Below are 25,828 nucleotides of genomic sequence, written 5' to 3' on the forward strand. Positions count from 1 at the left end.
GAGAGACTAAAACTAGCCCTTCCTCCATCACTAGCTCCCCTTCCTTGGCCATTCAAAATGGAGGCCGCCCTCTTCCTTTTCCTCAGAGCCGCCTCTTGGTGTGGCCGCCAGGTCTGAAACCTTGGCCCATCATCGGCAACTTGGACCTCATCGGCGCGCTCCATCCACGAGCTCTCCGGAAAGTACGGCCCGCTCATGCACCTCCGCTTCGGCTCCTTCCCCGTCATCGTCGGCTCCTCGGTCGACATGGACAGGTTCTTCCACAAGACCCAGGACATCCTCTACGCAGATGACCCCACCCTCGAGGTCCAGTACGGCCGTGTCGGGCTGAACCGGTGCCATGTCGCCGGCGTCATCCACAAGACGGTGTCACACAATGCCACACCCATTTACACCGCAAGAACGTTATGCTCTTCATCGTATCCGACAAGATCGACGAGGCCGAGCTGCAGTGCACCGAGACATTGCTCCGCCTGCACGGCGCTTGTGGCACCGAGAGCTCCGCCGTCACCATGGAATGGTCCATGTCAGAGTTCATGAGGAGGCCCGCAGCCTTCGATGCAGCCACCGAGGAGCTCGACCGCGTCGTTGTTCGTGACCGCTGGGTGACCGAGAAGGACAGAACCGAACCTGCCCTACATTGAGGCAATCGTGAAAGAATCCATGCGCATGCACCCCATCGTGCCGCTCGTCATCCCGCGCATGGCCCGAGAGGACGCCACCATTGATGGCTACGACATCCCCAAGGGCGCGCGTGTGCTCATCAACGTGTGGGCCATCGGCCGGGACCCGGAGCTGTGGGACGCACCGGAGGAGTTCATGCCGGAGAGGTTCCTGGGGAGCGAGATGGGTGTGATAGGGCAGGATCTCGAGCTGCTGCCGTTTGGGACCGGTAGACGGATGTGCCCCGGCTACAACCTCGGGCTGTAGTGTATGTGTGCCTCACCGGGAGTAGAAAGCAAAGCTAGTCTCTCTCCACGGTGAGGTGTGTGTGTATGTGTGGGTTTCTGAGTTTTTCTTTCCCACAGTATGCGTTCGTGTGTTCTTGAGAGAAGAACAAAGCAACAAAGAAGAGAGAGTTGAGTTGTGTGAGATAGAGGAAGAAGAAGAGCGGCGCTGCAACGCGAGGAGGCGGCGCCAACACTATTTGAATTCTCCTTTCACGGTAACAAGTTACCAACCCATTAGTTTTGACTTTTGACGGAAAACACATCAAAGTGTAGCTGAAATCCTGGTTCAGTGACCACCGTGCAAGTTCATGTGCCAAAAAGTGTAATCAACTCCTCCTAAAACCGAATCCAGAAACATGAGAAACCTGAAACCCCTGGGCTAGTTTACTGAACAGAGCACTTGCGGATCAAGCCGACATGACTGCAACTCTGCCTGCTGACACAGGACGCCGACGCCGGCGGAATCGTTCGCCTTTGCCGCATCATTTGTGGTCTCTGCACTTTCGACTCCTCTGCTCCGGGCACGAATTGGAAGGAAGGCTGAAGCAGAGTACCCCAGCCAGCCAATGTACTAATCGGCACCGATCGCGGCGCACATCGGATGGCCACCAAGGTGACTCTGCTCTCTCTTATATTCATTAGTAGTATGTCTTATGAAACAAAGAACTGTAAGCATACTAATATGTAGTAGTATTTGCCAGTGAGCTGTGTGTCTATGTAGTACGTACTTCATTCAGAGAAGGTGCAGAAGAGAGGGCAAAGACTGAATTTGATGTCCCAAAGTAAATCAACTTGAACTTGAACTTGGTAAATTTGGTTTGGATTAATTCGCGTATCGACATCTGAATTCGCCTTCAGTTGTTATTGTTTTTTATAGCACTTGGTAAGTGTAGCAACCATGTCTGTCTGTCTGTCCCTTGTTCAACCTGCTCACGCTGCAGCAGCGAAAGCGCAACAACGGACCAACACAACAGCAACAAGGGACACTTGTGTTTATCCCTAACTAGCGAGGACTCGATCAACCCGTTTCTAAGTACCTGCAGCAAGGGTAGAGTCCATCATCCGAAATTCCGAATGAAACCAACAGCAAGTAGCAACAAGTTACCAACCCATTAGTTTTGCCGGAAAATGTATCAAAATGTTTCTGAAATCATACTTCATTGAACGATGTGTGTCATTTTCAACTTTATGTACGAATCTGTACCACATCAACTTTATGTATGAATCTGTACGCACCGTGCAAGTTCATGTGCCCAAAGTATAATTACAACTCCTAAAAGCATGGCATATTTTGCTTCATCCAGAATAGGTGAGTTACAACATGGCATATTTTTAGAGTATGTAACACTGAACTTCTTGCTCTTCTTGCTCACAAACATTCTGACAAAGATCACCATGAGAAGCATCAGAGCTTCAAATGTACAACAAAACTACAGCAAAACAGCTTAGCAGGTAGCAGAAACTCAAACAGCCTTCAGATGTTTCTTCATGCAGTTGCAGGCAGTTTCTCTCGAGCTCGCTCATTTCTTCCCTTTTTATACCACCAGGACGTGCTCCCAGGAACTTCAGACTTTTCAGAATGAGGCCCATGCAGACGACTCTGCCCCAGCAGCATAAGCGAACGGCGACGACAGCCCCGGAGGAGCACGAGCCGAGCCGCCTTGCTCAATGATTCCGTACTGCACCAGTAGCCGCGTGATCAGCACGCCGGCGACGTATGACAGACCCGATGAGCTCACGGCGATCATCAGGTAGTACATGAGGGTCTTGAAGTAGGTCCTGGTGTGGACCTGTGCCTTTCCGAGCGCCAGCAGAGCAATGCAGGCGAGCGAAGCACCGGCGACGGCCATCATCTTGTTCTCCCGGTCGTTGCTCTCGCGGAACGACAGCCCGTAGAGGACCGGCGGGAGCAGCCCGAACACCATGTACGAGAGCAGGGCCATGACCATGTGGAGCCGGGCTTTGGACCGCCTCCCGAGCTGCAGCCAGTAGTGGCCGACCTGCTCGTCGTCCCCGTCCACGTCTCGGATGTCTCTTAGATCAGCGATCTGTTATTATCATCGAGGAAATTAAGGACATGTTAGCGTTTTGATGATCAGTAAGAACAGAACAGTGTGAAGTTCAGTCAGAGAGAGAATTTGTTACATTGTGGAAAATGAGAGGAAGTCCTCCGATGAGGTTGGCTATTCCCAGGATGAATATGTCCACTGCAGGCAAGAGAAGGACATAATTTCATTAGATGAAACAATGTAATATATCAGTGTAAAAATAGTGTCATTAATTAATTAATACAAGCAGGCATCTGGTAGCAAGAGGATAGTAGCTGACATGTTTTGGCGCCGCTCGACGCTGCTGCCGAAACAACTGAGAGGCTGGTGACTGACTCCACTAAGCCTCCATACACTATGGCTTTCAGTATATCCCAGTCATCCCTCCGTTGGGGTCTAGGAGCAAGCTGATTCACATCTCCAGAAACTGGTACCACAACATGATCTGCCAGTTGAGGATTCGGCGAGCTTGGTATATCGCCCCTTGGGATGAAACCTGGTACAGGGGGAGACAACTTGGTCATCAGATACAAAAGAGAGATTAAGATGGCACCGACAAGAGAGGCACCAAGTTTCACAGAGGTGGTTGCTCTCGGAGATTTGTTTGTTCAGTACGTAACGTTACGATGATAGGCAGTGTGGAATAATAACAAATCTAAAAGGAAAATACCCCTCACCTTGTGTGATATTTGTCGCAATGGGGCTATCGAACTTGAAGTCTGGTGTGTGAATTGCATAGCTGGGAAATGAGCCATTCTCTGAAGTTCCGTGAGTATCTGAGGAAATGAAGTTACTACTGTCAGGCTGCACCTCTGATTAAACAGTACATAGCTCATGCACGCATGCTGATCACTTAATCAGACATACCTTTGTAGCTAATTTGGGGGTGAGTTGGATCCATGATAGCTCCACCAGAAGGCATTTTACCGGTCACCACTTCGGATACGTCTTGCTTCAAATATTCTGCATGTGATGTTTCTATTGTCTGTTAATCTAGTCCAATACTTTGGCATACTGATCCTAAATAAACTGTGACGATGGAGTTACAATATGGACAAAGTTATGTGTATGGATTTCTGATATATTGGCTGGCTGCTATGCTCCATGAAACTATACTAGCAAAAAAATTGGCATATTTAGTGTTTGTACATTTTTCACAGCGCTACGGACACGGTTTCAACAAAATTTCAGAATTCGCAAGTACAGATGCCAAACGAATGTGGCGCCTTCACCATTATTTCTATAAAAAAATTGTTGTTTTATGGTCTTGCTGGCTGATGATCACTAAGTTGCAAATATAAATATGATTCCCGGTAGTACCTGTAGAGGATGATGTTTGAGGTGATGCGCTAGGTGCTCCTGTTGTGGTTGTAGAAGATGTGGTGTTTTTTTCTGAGGTGACTGTAGTGGTAGTTTCATTGTCTTCAACTGTAGTGGTGGTTTTCTGATGTTGGGAAGATGAGTCAACTGTCAACTGCTGTGTGCCATGACTATGCTGAACATGTGATTCGTTGGTTTCAGTTGTCATTGTGGTTGTACCACTGGGAGTCGCTATACCAGGTGACGGTGGAATCCTTGGTGAATCTGCAACATGTTCAATTGTTCAACCCAATTTAAACATCAATTGCAGGCTCTTCAAACGGAGATGTATAATATTTTTTAACTTGGTCAAGGAGAACACACACACACACACACACACACACACGTTACATACCTGCAGGATCAGTTTGGTTCTCCGAAGGTGATTTGACTGTCGAATGCTCTGGTTTTACAACCTTGCCTTCACTATGATAAACATACGATGTGCTAGATTGAGATTCAGTTATTGTGTTTGTATTGTCAGAGCTCTGTGTACCGGACAGCAATGGCACCGTCGTTGGATCTGAAATATGTTGAATTGTTCAACTGATGAAATGGAACATCTACTGCAAAGACAATCAATAACTATGCATATTTCTTCCTTTAAGTTGGTCCAGAGAACATAGGTAGGTTACAAACATACCAGCACGATGAGGTTGGTTTGGGCTATCTCCTGGCTGAAAACAAGACAGAAGCCAGCTTGTGCAATTTTCAGAGTGAGGAGGCATGTCCTCTGATGCAGGAGGAGGCAGAACATCCGGTTGTCCGTCCACATCCCTCCTCCCAAATATACGGAATATGTTGAAACTGCATCCTGGTGAAAAGAACAAAAGTTAAGCCACTCCCTATTGCAACAAAATATTAAAGCAATAAAACTGAACTAGGAAAGTTACTGATACCTGTTGGAATGAAGAAGGAGAAGCATGACAAGCATCTGAATACTTCGGGCGATTCTTCCTCAACCCTATCAGGTAAAGGAACAGGAGGCACATGTCCTTCAATATACGGTCTCTTTGACGGTTCATCGGCGGGTGTTGTTCTTACTGTCCTTTTCCTCTTCTTCAGGATGACCCTCCGAGTTATGCACGAGGTGCAGTTGGGACAGAACAGTTCATAAGTTTCTTGCTGATCCAAAATCTTCTCGAGGTCATACTCTTCGACCTTCGGTTCAGCCTCGGTGACATGTCCGTCCTTGTGAACTTCAGTTGGATAAATTTCAGTCTTGTTGATTTCAAACATGTATTCTATCTTAGGTTTAGCGCCGTTGGGGACCTGATGAAAAACATTTGAGTGTGATCCATTCTCTAACTTGCCGTTGCTTGGACCATGATTAATTTCTTGAGCATTTCCATTTTCATGTGCTTCAAGCCCTTTGCCTTTTGGAGTCAATGTTCCATTTGTGTCTTCCTTTTCAGTACTAGATCGCATCGTTCCCATGACATGATAACTGGCAGTTACTTCAGTAATGATATCAGGGACTGAAAAAAAAAAGCAATATCAGTACTAATACAGGAAGCAACTTTTTGTTTTATTTTGTGCAGCAAGAACTTTGAAAAAATATGACACAGAGAAGGCAAGCCAGACTGGCAAGTTTGCTAGGTAAACTGAAGCTAATCACTGCTGTCCTAATTTTTTCTTACCACCATATTGTTGGGCCTTGACACTGACCTCTGTTCGGTGAACCGTACAACGGTTCTTTCTGAACTAACGATTTGGGATTCCATTCGATCTGGTGGCGATAGCCCTGATGGTTCAGGATACCAGTTTCGCAAGGACTAGCCAAGCGGTACGTCCAATCGCAGAGCCGACACTTCCATAGCCCTTCAGTGAAGCAATAGAAAGCTAATTTTACTATACAAATTAAGAGAGAACTGGAGTCCAAGTCTAATGGAAGAAAGCAGAGGCTTCTAGTACACAACTCAATGATGACTTGTAACTTGTAAGAAAAACTTTTGCCTCAAGGAGTCACTGTCATTATCCGCGCTGAGAGGGCATGCCTATCATTGTTTTTTTTAGTGGTCAGCAAAATATTTCCTAGGTAGTTTTGAGTGGGAGAGGGCTAGTTTAGATGAGAATGATCTGTAAGTGACCCAATCAAAGAAAGAGTGGGTAGGCAGGGATGTTGGTACCAATCAGCATCAGTGCCCTACCCACCATGTGGTCCTTACCTAGCAAGTTAGCATGTGTTTTCCATGTCAGGTATCATGTCCTTTTTTTCTGGTTTCTAAAGAACAAGAAAATCTCCAGAGTACTGAAGGCAATATAATCACTGCATCCTTATCCCCAGGTAAAACTGACGGAACAGAAACTACAGGAGTCAATTATTTTTTTAGAGAGAAGGAACAGCAGTCAATTTTTTGCACATTTTATCCATACAAAGTACTAGAAATGAGACAAGATCACAAAGTTAGTTTTCCCAGCACACATGGGTTATTTTTAAAGAAGGTTCCAGATTGCTTTCCAGAAATGGACAGAAGAGAAGTTGCAAGTAGGGTCTAAAATGCAACAGGAGTTCTCTCATGTAGACAATAATTCAGAAAACGATCATTTCTGAAGAAACAATATGGAATTCGGTACGATTCTTGAGAACTACTCCCTCCGTTCCTAAATACTTGTCTTTCTAGAGATTTCAACAAGTGACTACATACGGCGCAAAATGAGTGAATCTACACTTTAAAATATGTCTACATACATCCGTATGTTGAGTCCATTTAAAATGCCTAGAAAGACAAGTATTTGGGAACGGAGGGAGTATCATGTATCCAGTCGCAGTGCTGACACTTCCACAATCCTTCAGTAAACCAATACAGAGCTAGTTTTACTTCTTCCACAAGGAGAGAAAATCGGTTTTCAATCAAAGAAAACAGAGCTATCTAGTTCCTAACCCAAGTACCCAACTATGTGCCGACTAAAGTCATAGTCATATCTACCCCTGACCCTGAAGGCGACACTTTGGGGTTGTGGTCAGGAACTCAGGATCAATGTGCTCCCATTTAATTTTGACTGAGAGGGGTCTGTAGTTGCATCCTGTAGCCAAATCAAACCAAGATTTTTCAGGCGCTGTTGCTATCAATCATTATCTGTGCCCTTCCCTCCTTTGATCCTTACATTACATACCATCTGCTATTGGTGTCCTTTTTCTCTTGCTTGATTCTTCTAGCAATGATATAGCCACTGCATCCCAGGCAGTGGCTGAGGGGAAGTCCCCACTTTTTGAAAAGAAATGTCCCCACATTTTTCATTAAAAAGACTATTGCTTGCTTGCCAGAATTGGACAGAAGAAGTTGGAAGCAGAGCATATAATGCAACAGGATGAATTTTTCAGTTTATCCTCTGAAAAATAATGATGCAGATTGCAGCCTCCATCCAGCAAGGAAGGGGAACAGCTAAAAATTAGGCAAGAGGGAATGGGGAACAGCCTCCATCTATCAATCAATTAATCAAGATTTGGTTCATCTTTATCTTGTTCTTCCTCCCATGAGGAGAAATTAATCAAGCACAGGACCAGTTCACCCACCCCGAACAGTGGAGCTGCAAGCAAGGGGGATGAGAGTAGAGCAGATGGAGAAGCAGAGCAAAGCTCTCACCTTTGGCTGGATCGAAGACGATACTCTTGTGCTGCTGCTGCTGCTCCTCGACCTTGACCTCCTCCTCCACCGCTTCTTCCTCTCCCCCGCCACTGGCGTGGTCGTCCTCGTCTCCCCCACTGGCATCGTCGTCTTCTTCCTCTTCTTCTCCGCCATTGGCGTGGTGGGCGCCGTCGCCGTTGCCGCTGCCATTGCTGCTGCCGTGGCCGTGGGAGTGGTCCAGCCGCTTCCTGATCTCCCTGGTCAGCAGCTCCTCCACCGCATCAGCGCCGCCGCAGTGTTCCTCCTCCATGATCTCCACCTCCTCCTTGAACTGGTCCCACGGCTGGTGCGCGCCGGCCTCCGCCACCACCTCCATCGCCTGCCCCCTTCCTTCCCTCCACCTAGGCTATGCTAGGCTAGGGCCAAGAAAGCTCCCCTGTTTCTTGGTCTCCTTCCTCCCCTGCCTCCGCGACTCTGCCTCGCGCCCCAAGAATGGGGATGGGATTTTATACTGGCGTCGGCAGAGCCCCCTCAATCTCTAGACCATGTGTGGTGTGGTCGTGTGGGGAAGAAGCTGATTCTGCCTCTGCTTCTTCTCGCCATTAAATTAGTGCGGCTGAAGAGATCAATCGACGGCGTCGCCGTCAAGCTCGAGATGGCCCCGCGTCCGTGGAGAGTATCTTGACTTTGGGAGGGTCGTGGTTTATCATGTGATCGAGGTAGATGCACAGTAGTATGAGTACATTGCTGCTGATGAGATGAGAACAAGCGCATTGATTAGGAACTACCTACAGCCGGGCCCACTTGTCGGTCACATGGACCCATCTCATTTCCTTTTTTTTTTTGCGATCATGACAGACAGGATAATACTACTAGAGTACAGTGGTGTTAAAGTTGTCTTAGATGAATGCAAGGGCAACCAATAACCACCAACCACTTGGGTTTGGTGTGCCTCCCGTTCTTGACTACTTGATTTTGTTCCTTGCCATTCATGTATGCAATGAGGAGGATAAGAGTGACATGGCAAATCCGACCCCTCAAACGCCCGTAGACGCGTCCGGACTGGTGCACCGTATGGGGTGCCATAGAATGCGATACCACCTCGCCGACGTCCACCAAGGCGAGTGCTGCCACCGCGTCCCGTGCCCACTGCCGCGTACGGCGAGCACATCGCGTCATGTTTGCATCGGATGACGCCCATGGTACGTCCATGGCCTCGGCACGTCAACGGAGGGGTTGCGTGTCCGCCACCGCGTTCAGACGCCGGACGGACCGCACCGTCTCTGGTGAGGCAGCGACGGCTGCCCTAGCGCCGGATCCATGCACCATATGGGTGGATGCCATGAATTCCCGACGGAAGGAGTCTGAGTGTTTGACGTGCACGGGCCTCCTCTCTGGAGCGGCGGAGCGCAAGCCGGATGGCCATCTACTCTTCGGGTCCGCGTGGGATGAGCTCGGGGTCGACAGATCTTGACGTAAAGGACTCGGATCCACTGTCCGCCATGTCGAAGACTGCCGGACGGTGCCGGGACGAGCTTGGGTGGCGGAAGGGAGTGAAGGCGGATGGAGTGAAGTGGCGAGGGTTTGGTCCGGCGAGCGGATGGGAAGAAATATATGTGGGGTCGGGTGGGCCGGCATGGGCCGAGTCCGATGTGGTGGGCGTGCCCGAACGCCCCCATATTCGCCCCATTTTGGGTTGGATATGAGGGGTGCCGGTCAGCCGGGGCGTTTGAGGCGCCCATCCGGGTCAAAAATTTGCGAGCGGATAGTGACCGGGCGGCTCGTCCGGGCCTATGAGGCGGATTTAAGGCGCCAGGCTGTAGATGCCCTAACATACATTTTTCTTAGAACAGATCTTCCATGAACTTTCTTTCCCCTCTCGCAAGGCGACTGGGGCAGAGGCGACTGGGGCAGAGCCTCCAACCCTTCGATCTTCGTTGGTGAGCCTGTGAATTCGCCTTCCCTCTACTTGCCACTCCGACGGCTGGTGGCGAGGAGGTGAATTTTGGTGTCTCGACTCCGGGTAGTAGATATATAAGAGTTTTAGTTCTCACGGACATGGCACTCGGACGGATGTCGCCGCTTTTTCTTTGAATTAGTCTTCTGGGCTTCGGTCCTCCTCAAGTTTATCCGTCGGGATGGATTAGACGAAGCTCCCTCGTAGATTCCTGCCAGCTCCTTGAGGCGTCGAGGTTATAGTTTCTCGTCGTATGTATCAACGGCGAGTTTTGGTGTCAGCCTCCTTAGGACCACGTGCACGAAGACTTCTCAAATGTAATCGACAAGGTCAGGCCGATTGTGGTATGGGTGCGGTGACGGCGGTACGTTGGTGGCTTGTTCTGGCAGCGATAGTGGTAGTCCGATGGTCTAGAGACCTCGATGTAATTTTAATTATGTGTGGGGTATTTTGTACTTCTGATAAGCTACTTTTATAATAGATCTTATAGTCATGTTTTTAAAAAATGTACATTTATATTCTTTTCCCATTTCTTCTTTGATGAAACTACGCGTGTATGTATGTTCCTCGCTGTCTCGTGGTCTGAACAGAGCTGAAGATATGGTTGAGAAATTTTTGACATTGTCATCCGAAATGTAGGCCCGCGCTGGCCACAGCTTCAGAATATTGGAAGAACGGGTACATATTGGCTGAATATGTATTCTTAATGGCCTCGGTTTTCTTTTGCTGAGTCTGTTTAAATAATATGCAACACATTCATAAAAATATTTGAATTTGAAAATAATTAAAACAACACTTGCACATTTTTTATATATTGTTCTTAAACCTGGCTGTTAGCATGGAGATGTGCGGTGCAACTAAACCCATGAGTTGTCGTCGTGTAGGAAGATCTGGATAGCTGAAAGAGTGAGAGAAAGTGACTTTTGATGAGACATGCCTGATCAAGCCGAAGAGAATTATTATTATTATTATTATTTGGCTAAAGACTTCCTCGTCAACTAATTAGCTGGCAGAAAGGGATGGTTGCCATGTCATGGAGTTGATTAATTAATCAAACAAATTACTAAGATATGCATGCATGCATGTTAGATAATCCTCTAAGATCTTGTCAACGGTCTGGCCGCTAATCACAAACGTTATACTCTAGATTAACATCGTCATCAAAACGAAAATGAAATTGTTTTGGAGTGATTTAAAATGGCATACAAAATGATGGTTAGATTATGTTGGCACTACGGCCAGCTCAAAATGTAATAAATCCTTTACAATTTCGGTGACTAAATATTTCTTATTTCTTCGTTTGCCCCTGGGTAAAGAAAGAACCACCAACATCTTGTTATTACTAGATGCATTGTAAAATGTGTGATGTTTTGTTACATGAAAATGGAATTGTTCTGGAGTGCTTTTTTAAAACATGTTTGCCGGAAAAAAAGATGGTCACATCTTGGAAACTGTGTCATTTCTTCATGGAACTGAGCGAATGGCCTTCCCTAGCCACATTGTTCTCGTGCCCGGTCTTTCTCTTGCTTTGTGATCAACCTCCTCATACAAACTGTGTCATTTCTCTTTGCTGCCACCGCAGAGCGAATAGAGTAAATGTGACACATTTTTTTACACCCCATGAGCAATAGTTTTAGCGAACCCACAAGGTGGCTTGTTTCCATCTGTCTTTGCCAGTTTCCCTTTCCTCTACAAAAATTCCTCAGTCAATCGTGCATGAGAGTTCGCTCATACGATGGAGCGAACATCAAATGCTCATTTGAAGAATTAATCAATCAAACGATTACCTTATAAAAAGGAACCTTTGTAGCCTCTCGTTGAGATAGATGTTAGTGAAAGAGGGATTCAAAAACTAAAATCTCAATATTCCCTATCCCACATGTCAATGTGCTAAGTTAGCCACATTAGCTGGTAAATAACACATTTATTCTATCCAGGTGCGTATTTTACTTTACGGGAAAAACTTCTGATCTATTCATCAATTGTTAAAGTACTAAAAAAACATCAAAAGTAAACAAAATACATCCAGATTCATAGATAACTTAGGGACGGCTACAAGCACTGAAGCGAGCCAAAGGAGCGCTGCCGTCATTGCCCCTTCATCAGTGTAGCCGGGCAAACCTTGCTGTGGTAGACAGTCAGGAAGTCGTCGTGCTAAACCCCTAGAGGGCCAGCACACCATAAGTCCAAAACAACAACCGCTGCCGATGAAGAGAAGCATATATCAAAATGATCCAATATATAGACACATAAACATAGACGGACGAAGATCGGATCCAAGCAGGTCCACCGAAGTAAAACATCGACTAAATACCGCAAGATCCATTGGAGACAAACTTCCACCCGCCCTCCAGCGTCATTAGAAGCGCCATTGGGACGGGTTCTAGGTGAAAAGAATCTTATACCGTCTTAATGTAGTCACCGTTGTTTCGTCTTCCTGAGTAGGACACAAAACCTACCAAAACTCCAAAAAAACACCTAAAAATGGAGCCCTTCCGCCGGCAAGGACCAGAATCCACCGGGCCTCCATGACCCTAAGACCATAGGAAACGAGGCAGCCCGGCGACTACGCCGGAAGGTGGCCCCCACCCAAACGCATATTTAATTATGTGTGTTTACCAGCAATCCCTCCTTTATATTAATTATGTCTTGATGTGTAAGGTGTCCGTGTGAACACGCTTGACTGACCAAGTGTTATAATTAATTAATCCATATTACTGGTGAGTATGATAATTAATCCATCAATTAATTAATGTGGGCACAACCCCAACAACATTTGCCACTCTCCCCAATGAAACACGCAAACAACCCAAAGCTCAATATTGGCCTCCTTTAGAGGAATTTTGTAAAAATTTCATAGGATAGGATTTTTATAGGAAAAATTCCTTTAGAGCCCTTTGGTTTGTAGGAATGAAATCCTATTCCTATAGAGAAATTCTTCCTATCCTTCACAATTCATAAAAAAATAAACATTAGCCTAGACTCAATGGAAGAAATTCTATGATGTGAATCAAAGGGCATCTCTTTTCCTATTCCTACTCATAGGATTTGAGATACATGTCATCACTTTTCCTATGACTTTCCTATTCCTACGATTTTCCTATCCTACGAACCAAAGGAGGCCTTAGACCTCATCCTACAAGATTGTAATGTGACTATTATTTAATCAATACAATCCCTTTACCCCAAAAAAAAACCCAAAGCTCAATCCAATATTAATGAAATGGCTGTTGTCAAAGTAGAAATGAATCGCGTCTTGACTTTGGATGATGAGTGAGGAGAAGATCGTGTATCATGTGAGGCAGAGATTGTTGTTGCCTAGAAGCAAGTACATGATGGGCACCACACCATACATACACAGCCTGGGCCACCTGTCCATCACATGATGTCAGTGAGATGACATAGCTCTGACAGTGAGATCGCACGCTTATTTCTTTTCCGCTTCTCTTTTTTCTTCTTTTGAAATTGAGGTGACATGGTGGGAGCACGTGCCCGCACTTTGCTTCTTGCAAATAGGAGTATTGTACTGTACTGTATCATCATCTATACGGTCCAGGTATGAACTGAACTCGAGTGATTACATATGGTTGATGGGTTGAAAAACTATCATGTGAACAAAACTCTGCCTGATGTAGCTTAGATCACAAGATTGGTGCGACACGCGTATATATGGACTAAATAAAAAGAAATAAAACTATTCTCGATTCGGTCTTCTCTTGACGATTCCGCTTGGAAACAAAATCGACCGCCGGTTCATCGAAAGAAAAAACCTTTCATTAAATAAATTGAAGTTGGACAATGGTATAAATTCTTCTAGGGAAGATCACATGGTTTACAGCTATGCCTGAGAGTTGCCATCGTGTGTAAGACGACTCATCACCAATGATCAACTTGGTTTTCTTGTAAACAAAAGATATGGGGAGCTGGACAGCTGAAAGAGCAAGAGAAAGTGACATGTGCTGAGCCATCCAAATAAGATGATTATTATAATTTGAAGAAAAAACTCCTTTTCATTTGTCGGTTTGCTTGATAGAAAACGATAGTTGACATGCCGTGGAGTTAATTAATTAATCGGTTAAAATCCAGCTACTGTGCGGTTGCACGTCCTAGATACTGCAGGTGTTTGTCCTGCTGCTTTGAACTGTTCAGAGACAGTTGCATGTTAGATCATTCGGATGCTAATGTTGTTTATCAGATCGGGTAGCTCTGCTTGTCAACGATTAGGATGCTGATAGCGTAGCCAAATTCTACGCTGATTAATGTCATTAAATTATTAGAATGAAAACGAATTTGGTTTGATTGGAGTGTATAGAATGAGCGAGATTTGCTGGTATTAAAAATGTTCTTAACTAGTTGGACTGGTAGGGTCTTATATGTTGATGTGCTGCCAGACTGAGCAAGATCTTATAAGTATGTGTGTGTGAACATGTTGGACCGGCGAAGAGGCAAGAGCTGTTTTTCTTTTTTGAGGGAGAGGCAAGAGCTGATGCTGGTCAGCTGAGCCGCACAATAAATGGGCTGGCGAAGTACTCCGATCTTTTGGTGCACGGGGAAGTATCATGTGCTCCCATAGCATACATGAAACCGTGCTTAGAATCTATTAAAATTAAAATTATTTTTTTAATAAAAATACCATTTCTTTTTTGAGGGTACGTCAATGATGCGGACATCAACACAACTGAACCAAGACACCTGCACCAACACCTACTCAAAAGCCTACTCTCTCACAAAACGGTCTAAAACTCCTACACCTAGTCCGGCCTCCTTCCAGTCTTTGATCTCGTTCATGATGTGGTTGTATAGCTCATCCACGGTTTTCTATTGATTTATCCGATTGAACATCCTCGCGTTTCTCTGCTTCCATAGTGACCAAGCCACTGCGACTACCGGTATGTCGAAACCTCTCCTGCCAGCACCTGTGAAGCTTCTTCTAGCTTGTAGCCACCAATCCAGCAGGCTATCTTGCCCAAGCGGGTGAGTCACCTCCAAGTTCAGCCCAACGATGCACTTGTGCCACATCTGTCTAGCGTATGAGCACTGTATGTGTATGTGTTCCGCATTGTCCTCCTCTTGCAGGCACGTGAAATAGGCCGAAGGTTGATCTTGTAGTCCATGTCGAGCTCGTCGATGCAAGGTCCAAATCCGATGCTGGACAGTGAGCCAAACGTGGATTTTGCATTTCAACGGCGCCCAACTCCTCCATATGCACGAGGCGTAGGGAAGCGTATGTTTCTACAATCCGCCCCCTCCCCCCTCCCCCCCACCAAAAAAAACTAAACACAGAGAATAAAAAAAGGACAAATCTAGATGAGAATAGTGTCTTGGTATGCTTACACAATGCAGTGATATAGAAGGGCTTAAATGTCAGTTTATTGTGTGTTTTCTTCCTTTTTTTGTGCGTCTGATCCATTTCCATTATGGAATATTAAATGATTGAAAATAAATATGAAGCTCAATGAGACATCAGTTCTAATTATATTATTGCATGTTTCAAGTGTCTTAATGTAGAGAATGGCATTTTGGAGCTCGGCCTTCCATAGAGGCAGAATTATTTGAAAATTCAAAATTTTAGGTTTCAGAAAAAGTTGAAAAAATTAACAAGTATACAAGGATGTGATGTGTATGTGTGTATGATTCCAGGATGAAATACCTTGAGATGCGATTTATGCAAAAAGAACAAATTCATGGACTTTTGGGATGAACAGTATCATGTCTAGAAAAGCCTCGGATTTGTCTTTTTTGCACAACATTCATTTCAATGTATTTCATCCTGAAAATTTACACACATGTATGTTAAGCCTCCATGTGTATCTGCATTTTTTCAGAATTTTCTGGAATGTAAAAATATGAAATTTGAATTTTTCAAAAACCAGCCTCCATGGAGGCCGAGCTCCAAAAGCAATTTTCGCTTAATGTGTGCCTTCATGTTTTAGTACGAACTGAAGCCCAACTGGAAGATGTGGCACAAGGTTATCTAGCTAGTGCTACATTTCCTAGTGTGCACCCCCTACATATCTTCAGTTCAGGCACTTGCTCTTTGGACTCATACATGTCTTTTGTTTGTTTTTTGCACCAGTGTTCCCGTGAACTTCAGAGTTCAGACATCAGTCTTCAGAATGAGGCCCATGCAGATGTCTGTGCACCCTCTGAATGAGCGAACGACAGGCCTGGAGGAGCAGGAGCAGCCAACCCACCTTGCTCGATGGTTCCAAAGTGCTCCAAGAGCCGCGTGATCAGCACACCTGCGACGTACGACAGCCCCGACGAGCTCACGGCGATGGTCAGGTAGTACATGAGAGTCTTGAAGTATGCCCTGGGTGCTGTCTGTACATGCGCCTTTCCGAGCGCTAGCAGAGCGATGCACGCGAGTGAAGCGCCGGCGACGGCCATCATCTTGTTCTCCCTGTCATTGCTCTCGCGGAACGACAACCCGTAGATGACTGGTGGAAGCAGCCCGAACACGATGTATGAGAGCAGGGCCAGGACCATGTGGAGCTGGGCTTTCGACCGCCTTCCGAGCTGCAGCCAGTACTGGCCGACCTGCTCGTTGTCATCGTCCACGTCTCGGATGTCTCTCAGATCGGCGATCTGTCATCGACGGGGAAATGATATGTTAGTTTTTGGTGTTTGTGGGGTGAGTTTTCTGTAATGATCAGTAAAAACAGTGTGAACATTCAGTCAGGAGAGAAGTTTGTTACATTGTGGTAAATGACAGGAAGCCCTCCGATAAGGTTGGCTATGCCCAGGATGAATATGTCCACTGCAGGCAAGTGAAAAACATAATTTCATTAGATGTGACAATATAAATATCAGTGTCAAAATAGTGCATTCATCATGTAAATATTTTTATTTTTGCAGAGTATTCATCAGGTAAATATGTGGAAAGCGAGTTAGTAACTGACATGTTTTTGCTCCACTTGATGCTGCTGCTGAAACAACGGAGAGGCTGGTGACCGACTCCACTAAGCCTCCATATACTATGGCTTTCGGTATATCCCAGTCATCCCTCTGTTGTGGTCTAGGAGCAACCAGATTCACTTCTTCAGGGACTGATACCGCTACATGATGTGAATCTGTTGTTTGAGGAATCGGCGTAGTTGATATGTCGCCCCTCGCGACATTTGTCACATTCGGGCCATTGACCTTCACTCCTGAAGCGTGAACTGAATGGGTTGTAAAGCCATTCTCGGAGGCAGTCGTTGCAGTTCTGTGAACATCTGAACCAATAAAATTACTACTATAACGTTGCATCTATGAATAAATGTAGCTAATGCAAACTGATCACGTTTAATTAGACCTACCATCATGGCCAAGTAGGTGGTGATTTGCACCACCGTCAGGCTTTGAGGGAGGCATTTCACCGGTTATCATTTCCAGTGTGTCTGTCTGGAAGAAACCTGCGTGCCATTTTTGTTACTTTAGTCCATTACACTGACAAATTAGTCCTAAACAAGATGCAATTAATGAAGAGAACAACTACTTCAGGATAATTGATAACTACACATATATTTTTCTAAGTTTGTCAGGAGAACATATATAGGTTGCAAACATACCAGCAGGATGAGGTTGGTTTGGGCAATCTTCTGGCTGGAAACAAGACAAAAGCCAACTTGTGCAATTTTCAGACCGAGGAGGCGTGTCCACTGATGCCGGAGGAGGCAGAACATCAACTTGGTCCAAATCCCTCCTCCCAAAAATACGGAATATGTTGAAACTGCATCCTGGTGACAGGAACATAAGTTAAGCCAGTCCCATTTGATCGAAATGAAATGTTTAAGCAATACAACCAAAACATAAGTGGAATACCAAGGCTGCCTCTAACTAAATGTTATCGGTACCTGCCGGAATGAAGAAGGAGAAGCATGACAAACATCTGAGCACGTCGGGTGACTCCTGCTCATCACTTCCAGGTAAAGTAGCAGAAGGCAGTGGCACTAGTACTTCTTCAGTGTACGGTCTCTTTGATGGTGCATGGGGGTTTGCTGGCCTTACTGTCCTTTTCCTCTTCTTCAGGATCACCCTCCGAGTTATGCATGATTTGTAGTTGGGACAGAAGAGGTCATGAGTTTCTTGCTGGTCCAAAATCTTCTGAAGGTCGTACTCTTCGACCTTCGGTTGAGCCTCGGTGACATGTTTGTCCTTGTCAACTTCAGTTGGGTACATTTGAGTCTTGTTGATTTCAAACAGGTACTCTGTCTTAGGTTCAGCACCGTTGGGGACCTGATGCGAACCATTCGAGTGTGATCCATTTTCTAACTTGCCATTGCTTGGACCATGGTTGATTTCTTGAACATTGCCATTTTCATGTGCTTCAAGCTGCTTGTCTTTTGTACTCGGAGTTTCATTCGCTTCTTCCTTTCCGTCACCAGATCGCATCGTTCCCGTGACCAGATATCTGGCACTTACCTCAGTAATAATATCAGGAACTGAAAAACAAAGGGAGATATATCAGTGCCAATTCCTCCTTGAACTGGTCCCACGCCGCCGGCTGCGGGCTCTCCACCGCTACCTCCATCATTCTCTCCCCTCTCTTCTTTGCTCTCCTCACAAAGTACAGCACTAAAGATCTTTTCTACTCTGCTCTGCTCTCAAGATCTTCTCTCTTAGTCGGTCCTGCTCTGCTCTGCCTCGCCCACAGGGGGGAGCCAGGTTTTTTTTATACTAGTGATGTAGGCGCAGCCTCAAGCCATATGTGGTGGTGGGGAAGAAGGTATTCATCTACTGATGTTGATGAAATCAATGTGGGTTGTCAAATGCAAGAGATGGGGCTTCTTGACTTTTGGAGGATGAGAGAGAGAGGTAGCAGGAGAAGATCGTTTATCATGTGATTGAGAGTGAGATAGAGATTGCCTCGAAACAAGTGCATGATGGGCACCCTACCTACACCATGGCCCACCTGTTCGTCGCATGCGCTGCCCTGCTCTTCAGTTCAGATGGAGTACAGTACATAACAGGATAAGGCTAGCAAACTTTTCTTGCATGAGCTGAACTGAATGCAACCACCAACCAGCAACCACATCAATTTGTTTTCACTCCATGGAAAAAAGAACTATTTTCATGCTGTCAGTGAGGTAGCATTGCTTTCTTTTTTCTTTTTCCTTTTTCCTTTTTTCCTTTTGAAATTCACGTGGCATCGCTCAAGCATGTGTTACACATAAATCTACTGCACTTTGCTTGTTGAAGAAGGCAGAGTTAAACTGAACTGAGTCCGAACTGTATCATCTATGAAGTCTGAACCCAGCTGAAGATATGGTTGATGAGTTAGTCTGAACAGGCCCATGCATGCTTCAGTTTACATCACACGATTGACCTTCCTATGAGCACCAAATAAATAAAACTGTCTTTGCCTCGGTCTTTTTCCTATAAGTCAGCTTAATAAAGAACCGATCCGTCGATTAGTAAAGAAAGCTATTCTTTATTAAATCAAATAAATGGAACCTGGACATTTTTATGCATTCTCTCCTAGAGAAGATGACAAGTATGTGGTTACAGCTAAGCCTGTGCGCTGTCATAGTGTAAGAAGGCTAATCACCAATGATAACCCTAGTTTTCTTGTAAACAAGGCTGAAAGAGCAGGAGAAAGTGACACTGTCGTGACTCATCAGACATGGTCAGTCACCAACAGTATATATTTATCATCAATCAAAAGCTTCTTCATCTTTTTTCCCTTTGCCGAATGTCGATTAGCTAGCTAGAAAATGATAGTTGCCATGCCGTGGAGTTAATTAATTATTCGGGTAAATTCAGGCACACAATGTGGTTGCACGTCCTAGATACTACTACTACAGGTGTTTGTCTTGTTGCCTTGAGCTGTCAGACACAGTAGCATGTTAGATCATCCGATTGCAAATGTTGTTTATGAGATCCCGTATCCCTCTGACAGATTTTTCAACGATTTGGTTACTGATTGTGTGTGATGATTCTGCACTAACTGTCGTCATTATGATAATGAAAATTCAGGTGCATATTTTTTTTCTTTTTTTTTCGGAAAGGAGGGCTCCCCGACCTCTGCATCAGAATGATGCATACGGCCATCTTATTAACCAAAAAATAAAATGTGCCAACAAGGTTCCAAAGTCTCCAGCTTAAAGAAAGAAAAAAGATAAATGCAGCTCACACAGAGCGAAAAGAGGCTAGACACACAAACTAGCCAGGGAAAGGTGCCACAACCGGCTGGCTAAAAATAGATAGGAAAACTAATTGCCTATCCTATTACATGACCGCCATCCAAACCAGTTGAAGATATCCCGAGCTACCATCTTCCAACGGATAGATCCAGTAACCAAATGCTCCCTGGCCTCCATCGGAGTGAGTAGCGACCACGACCGGATCAGTGCTGTAGCTCGGAAAATAACCTGCAAGAAATGAAACCGTGATGTTCTGTTAAAAACCAAATCATTTCTACAATTCCAGATAGTCCACAACAGAGCGCAAACTCCAACCCGAATATGTCTTGTTAAGTCTGGCTCAACCCCATTAATCCATGTTCCAAATAATGCATTGACCGAAGTCGGTGGAGTAATATTAAAAGCAATATGGACCGTCCGCCAAAGAATTTTGGCCAACGGGCAATCAAAGAATAAATGCTTAATCGTCTCATCCCGATCACAGAAACTACACCTAGTAGGTCCTGTCCAATTACGCTTGATCAAGTTGTCCTTTGTTAAAATAACTTGTTTATGGACAAACCACATAAACACTTTAATTTTTAAAGGAACTTTGACAGCCCAAACATACTTGAAAGTTGGAATAGCATTCGAATTAATAACATCAATATACATTGATTTGACTGTAAATACTCCAGAACTAGTCAACTTCCAGCGTAATACATCGGGTTGGTGAGAAAGTTGAACCTCCATCAGTCTCCTAACTAGATGGAGCCATTCTTCCCAACGATTGCCCGCTAGCGACCGTTTAAACTAAATATTAAGGGGGACCGATTGAAATACCGTCACCACGAACACCTCACGTCGTTGAGCAATCCGATATAAAGACGGATATTGAATGGCTAAAGGTGAGTCTCCAAGCCAAGTATCCTCCGAGAAACGTGTACTTGTACCATTTCCAATAACAAATCTCGTCCTATTGAACATTGATTGTTTGACTTTCATTAGTCCTTTCCAGAAAGGCAAATCAGTCGGCCTGACTGCGACCTGGGACAATGTTTTAGTCTGGAGGTACTTGTTGCGTAGGATCTGCGCCCACATGGCCTCAGTCCCGAAAGAAAGCTTCCACAACCACTTACTAAGAAGGCATCTGTTCTTAACTTCAAGATTTTCAATACCAAGTCCCCCTTGGTCTTTCGGTCTACAGATGATGTCCCATTTAGCAAGCCGGTATTTTCTTTTAAGTTCATCACCCTACCAAAAGAAACGTGACCGATAGAAGTCCAGTCGTTTCCTAACACCAACTGGGACCTCAAAGAACGATAAGAGAAACATAGGCATACTCGTGAGCACCGAATTAATCAATATCAAACGGCCTCCGTATGACATGAGCTTACCCTTCCAACAACTCAGTTTTTTCTCAAATCGATCCTCGATGCACTTCCATTCTCTGTTTGTTAGCCTACGATGGTGTATCGGAATACCAAGGTATGAGAAGGGTAAACTCCCCAACTCGCACCCAAACAATTGCCTATAAGAATCCTGGTCGTCTTTGGCTCTACCAAAGCAGAACAACTCGCTCTTATGAAAGTTAATCTTTAACCCGGTCAATTGTTCAAAAAGGCATAACACAAGCTTCATATTTCTCGCCTTGGCCAAATCATGCTCCATAAAGATGATTGTATCATCTGCGTATTGAAGGATGGATACACCTCCATCAACAAGATGAGGTACCAAACCACCCACTTGACCATTCTCCTTAGCCCTTCCTATCAAAATTGCTAACATATCCACCACAATATTAAACAGGATAGGGGACATCGGATCTCCTTGTCTGAGGCCTTTATGTGTCTGGAAGTAATGACCTATATCGTCATTCAATTTAATTCCCACACTCCCTTTTTGCGTAAAGGATTCGACCTGTCGGTGCCAGGCTTCATCAAAACTTTTCATACGCAATGCCTGTTGGAGGAATGGCCACTTAACCTTACCGTACGCTTTTTCGAAATCCACCTTAAAAATTACTCCATCTAATTTTTTGGAATGGATTTCATGGAGCGTTTCATGAAGAACAACCACCCCTTCAAGGATGTTCCTGTCCGGTGTGAAAGCAGTTTGGGATTGTTGCACCACAGACTGCGCAATCTGTGTGAGCCTATTGGTCCCGACCTTGGTGAAGATTTTGAAACTAACATTGAGGAGGCAGATCGGTCCGAACTGCTCAATTCTCACAGCATCCGCTTTCTTAGGGAGCAATGTGATAGTTCCAAAATTCAAGTGAAATAATTGAAGCTGTCCAGAGAATAGATCATGAAACATAGGTAGTAAATCCCCCTTAATAATGTGCCAACACTTTTTATAGAACTCGGCCGGGAACCCATCCGGACCGAGAGCCTTATTGTTTTTCATTTGTGCAATAGCATCAAACACCTCCTTTTCTGAGAACGGGGCAACCAGGATATCATTATCAGCAGCAGACAATTGAGGCACGTCCTTAATCCTGGACTCATCGAGGGACACACAATTATCCTCCGGAGGTCCAAATAACTGTCTATAATACTCGGTAATATAGGTTTTGAGATTATCCTGACCTAAAATAGTACCCTCATCCCGTTCAAGCTGAAAGATTCGCTTCTTTCTGTGCTTACCATTAGCAATGAGGTGAAAGAATTGAGTATTCGTGTCCCCTTGGACCACTTTGCAGACCTTAGCTCGCAAAGCCCACTTCAATTCTTCTTCGCGGAGAAGTTCTTTCAGCCTCTTCTCCGCCTCATTTTTGACCTGGAGCTCAGGAGGCAGCAAAATCGCGGATTCGGCTTTTATGTCCAGGGCCTGTACAAGAGAGATGAGCCTATCCTTCTCGATCTTATACACCCCACTGAGGTGCTTAGCCCAACCCCGTAAGAAACTTCTCAAATGCCTAATTTTATTCTGCCAGCGCTCGACCGCCATCCTTCCTCCGACACCCTTGGCCCATTCCCTGGCTATGAGGTCTAGGAACCCCTCGCGTTCGAACCAGGCCATCTCGAATGAGAAGGTGTTTTTGTTTCCCATATGGTTCGGCTCCCCTGAGTCAACGAACAATGGTGTGTGATCTGAAATTCCCCGCGTGAGAGCTTGCACCGTAACAAGAGGGAACTTCTGTTCCCACCCCACGCTGGCGAGAACTCGATCAAGCTTTTCATATGTCGGGTTTGGCAGAGCATTAGCCCAGGTAAACTTTCTACCAGAAAGCTCTATCCCCCTTAGATTCAAGCTTTCAATAATGGTATTGAACATAAACGACCACCTACCGTCAAAGTTATCATTATTTTTCTCCTCTATCCTCCTAATGATATTGAAATCACCCCCGACCAAAATCGAAAGCTGTTCAGACCCACAGATCCGAACAAGGTCCGCCAGAAACTCCGGTTTAAGCTTGGGTTGTGCAGCACCATAAACCGCCACCAAAGCCCAGTTGAACCCATCAACTTTAGACCTAACTCGAAACTTTACCGCAAAGTTGCCCATTACTACACTCCGGACTTCAAGGGAATCGCATCTCACACCCAGTAAGATACCGCCCGATCTACCTCGTGGCGGGAGGCAATGCCAGTCGAAATCAATACCACCCACAAGAGAGGATAGAAACTGCGGTGCAAAATTCTCTCTACCGGTTTCCGATAGAGCAATGAAATCTAACCAATGTTCCAGAGAAGCCTCAGCAAGAAACCTTCTTTTAGCCAAGTCCTTCAGACCTCTGCTATTCCAAAAGATGCCTTTCATAATTCATCATGGAATTTTTTAGCAGTCCGAATCCTAGCACTCCTACGAACTGCAGAATCGGGATAAATCTTTCGTTTCCACTTACGCTTTGGCTTGGTGGGCTCTGTCACCCGATCCTCATAACCGGGTTGAACGGAACTAACAACTGCAACATCTAAGGGCACATCATCGTCCTCAGACTCCTGATTAGAAGGTGCTAGATCCGCACACAGATTATCTAGCACTCGAACCCCTAACGCATCGATCTCCTCATCATTCATGGGTTTAACCGCAGCAAGATTACGAATAGTCTCTAAGGCCCGCTCCGCCTCTAAATCTAACATATCATTCACCGAATTGGAGATTTCATTATCAGTGACACCTAGTGAAACTCCTAATTGGTTTGCATTACTAATAATCTCCTCAGGAGGAAAATGCAATAAGGAATTAGATATGTTAACGGACATACCAGAAGATATCGCAGCATCGTGAAGCTTGGCCGCCCTCATAGCGCACCGCTGCTGCATATCATCCACCTCCGGAAGGTCCAGAACGCGAGCACTCATCCGTCTCCCCGTCGAGACTGGGCCCGGGATCCCGCCAAAGGCAACAACCTCCTCTCTAGTGATCAGAGGAGGCGGCTGCGGGCTCCCAAGGCCCTCGGACAAGTGCCCTGCGGGTAGGATAAGAGACGGGACAGCTGGGGCCACTTGCCCACTCCCTCCTCTTGCCCCACCCACTGGCTCAGAGCGAGGCGTCGAAGTCGCAGAAGGCGCGGTCCTCCTGACCACAGACGAGGAAGGGAGGTCTAGGGTCACCTGCCCCAGCCCCCCCTCCCCCAGTGCCACGGGAGACCCGGGTGCCACTGCCAGGACCCGAGGAAGAAGAGCCGAAGCCGCCTGCCTCAGGCTCCCACTCCCAGCGTTGGCTGGCCCCGACACGACCGGCGTCACCGGCGTCTGTATAGGAAGGGGAGAAGTCAAGGCCACCTGCCCTGACCCCCCTCCCCCAAGGCCCACCTCGAACGTAGAAGACATCACCGGAACCGCGTCAACCGGTGAAGCAAGGGAAATAGGAGCGACCTTCGGCTCCACTTCCCGAACTGCAACCCCCTCAAAGTCCAACAAAGGAAGCGTGTGTTCAAACACATCATCAGTCTCCACCCTATCACTCCAAAGTCTGGGAGGCGCAGAAGCAGGCGCAAAGGACCCAAAACGCAACGACGTCGTAGGCACCAAAGGTGACGGTGCCGGCTCAACCACGGTCCCCTCCACAGGCAACTGAGCATCTGGGCGAGACCCGGTCGGACTCGGTCGGCGCCCCCTTGTTTCCTGCACCGCTGTCACTCTCGTGCATATCAACATCATCCCCAGTACCCTCCTCAGCAAACATGTCAACGTCCTCAAACTCTATGTCGAGCGGGAATACCTCTCCCCTATATGTCCAGTGTACCGCATCAGGCACGAAATCAACATTCAGAACACTCACCAAGATCTGAGCCACTCCATGAGCCCGAGTGAAAGCCATATCCACTCTCTCTGTCTTCCCCACCATGATACCCATACTGGCCACAACTCGAACATCCTGCAAAGGCTTAGATGGGGCCCCAGAAAACCTCAACCATACCTGTGTAAGCGGCTTTCCTTTAGGCTCCACCTTCGTCCACTCGTGAAACTCCAAAATACACTTAGTACCAGGAACTCTACACAAGCCAAAGCTCAGCAGTTTCTGCAAATCCTCCACAGAAGGGAAATCCACCTTGAAGACATTAGCTTCGAGGCTGACCAGCTCCCACTGGAAGTCACCCGGTGCCAACTCATGAAGCCTCCGGATAATCTGAGCCTCAGTCACCTCGCCCTGAGTTGCTTTCACAATCCCGGTAGTCAAGCACTGTGTCTCCTCTGGAATCTCCCTCGCGGCCGGGGACTCGAAGAACAAAAGCTCCGCACAGTAAAGCCCATACATAGTCAGAGATGGAGCCTGGTCACGCACTAACGGGCATTCTCCCGAATCATGTGCTGGCTTGCCACACGAGTCACACAGCTCTGCCACGCACTCTGCAATAAAATGGCCATTCTCACCGCAGCGGTAACAG

General features: G+C 46.0%; 2 protein-coding genes across 2 annotated transcripts; both read right to left on the bottom strand.

The window, feature by feature from the left end:
- Positions 1-2,214: 2,214 nt before the first annotated feature.
- LOC123147992 (membrane protein of ER body-like protein) lies at positions 2,215-8,653 on the bottom strand. The gene is made up of 10 exons (XM_044567337.1): positions 7,945-8,653; positions 5,257-5,835; positions 5,001-5,171; positions 4,713-4,880; positions 4,319-4,582; positions 3,866-3,961; positions 3,676-3,774; positions 3,279-3,494; positions 3,096-3,157; positions 2,215-2,998 (listed from the first exon to the last, which is right to left on the bottom strand). Exons 1-10 carry the CDS (start codon positions 8,300-8,302, stop codon positions 2,525-2,527), a joined length of 2,487 nt encoding a protein of 828 aa, XP_044423272.1. The 5' UTR covers positions 8,303-8,653; the 3' UTR covers positions 2,215-2,524.
- A 7,261-nt stretch (positions 8,654-15,914) lies between these two features.
- LOC123152796 (uncharacterized) lies at positions 15,915-24,770 on the bottom strand. Its single transcript, XM_044572237.1, has 7 exons — positions 23,840-24,770; positions 17,722-18,309; positions 17,437-17,604; positions 17,185-17,280; positions 16,786-17,100; positions 16,582-16,643; positions 15,915-16,471 (listed from the first exon to the last, which is right to left on the bottom strand). The coding sequence occupies exons 1-7, from the start codon at positions 24,768-24,770 to the stop codon at positions 15,995-15,997; spliced, it is 2,637 nt and encodes an 878-aa protein (XP_044428172.1). The 3' UTR covers positions 15,915-15,994.
- Positions 24,771-25,828: the final 1,058 nt, after the last annotated feature.

Source organism: Triticum aestivum, chromosome 7A (genome assembly GCF_018294505.1).
Source record: "Triticum aestivum cultivar Chinese Spring chromosome 7A, IWGSC CS RefSeq v2.1, whole genome shotgun sequence".
NCBI classification, from domain to species: domain Eukaryota; kingdom Viridiplantae; phylum Streptophyta; class Magnoliopsida; order Poales; family Poaceae; genus Triticum; species Triticum aestivum.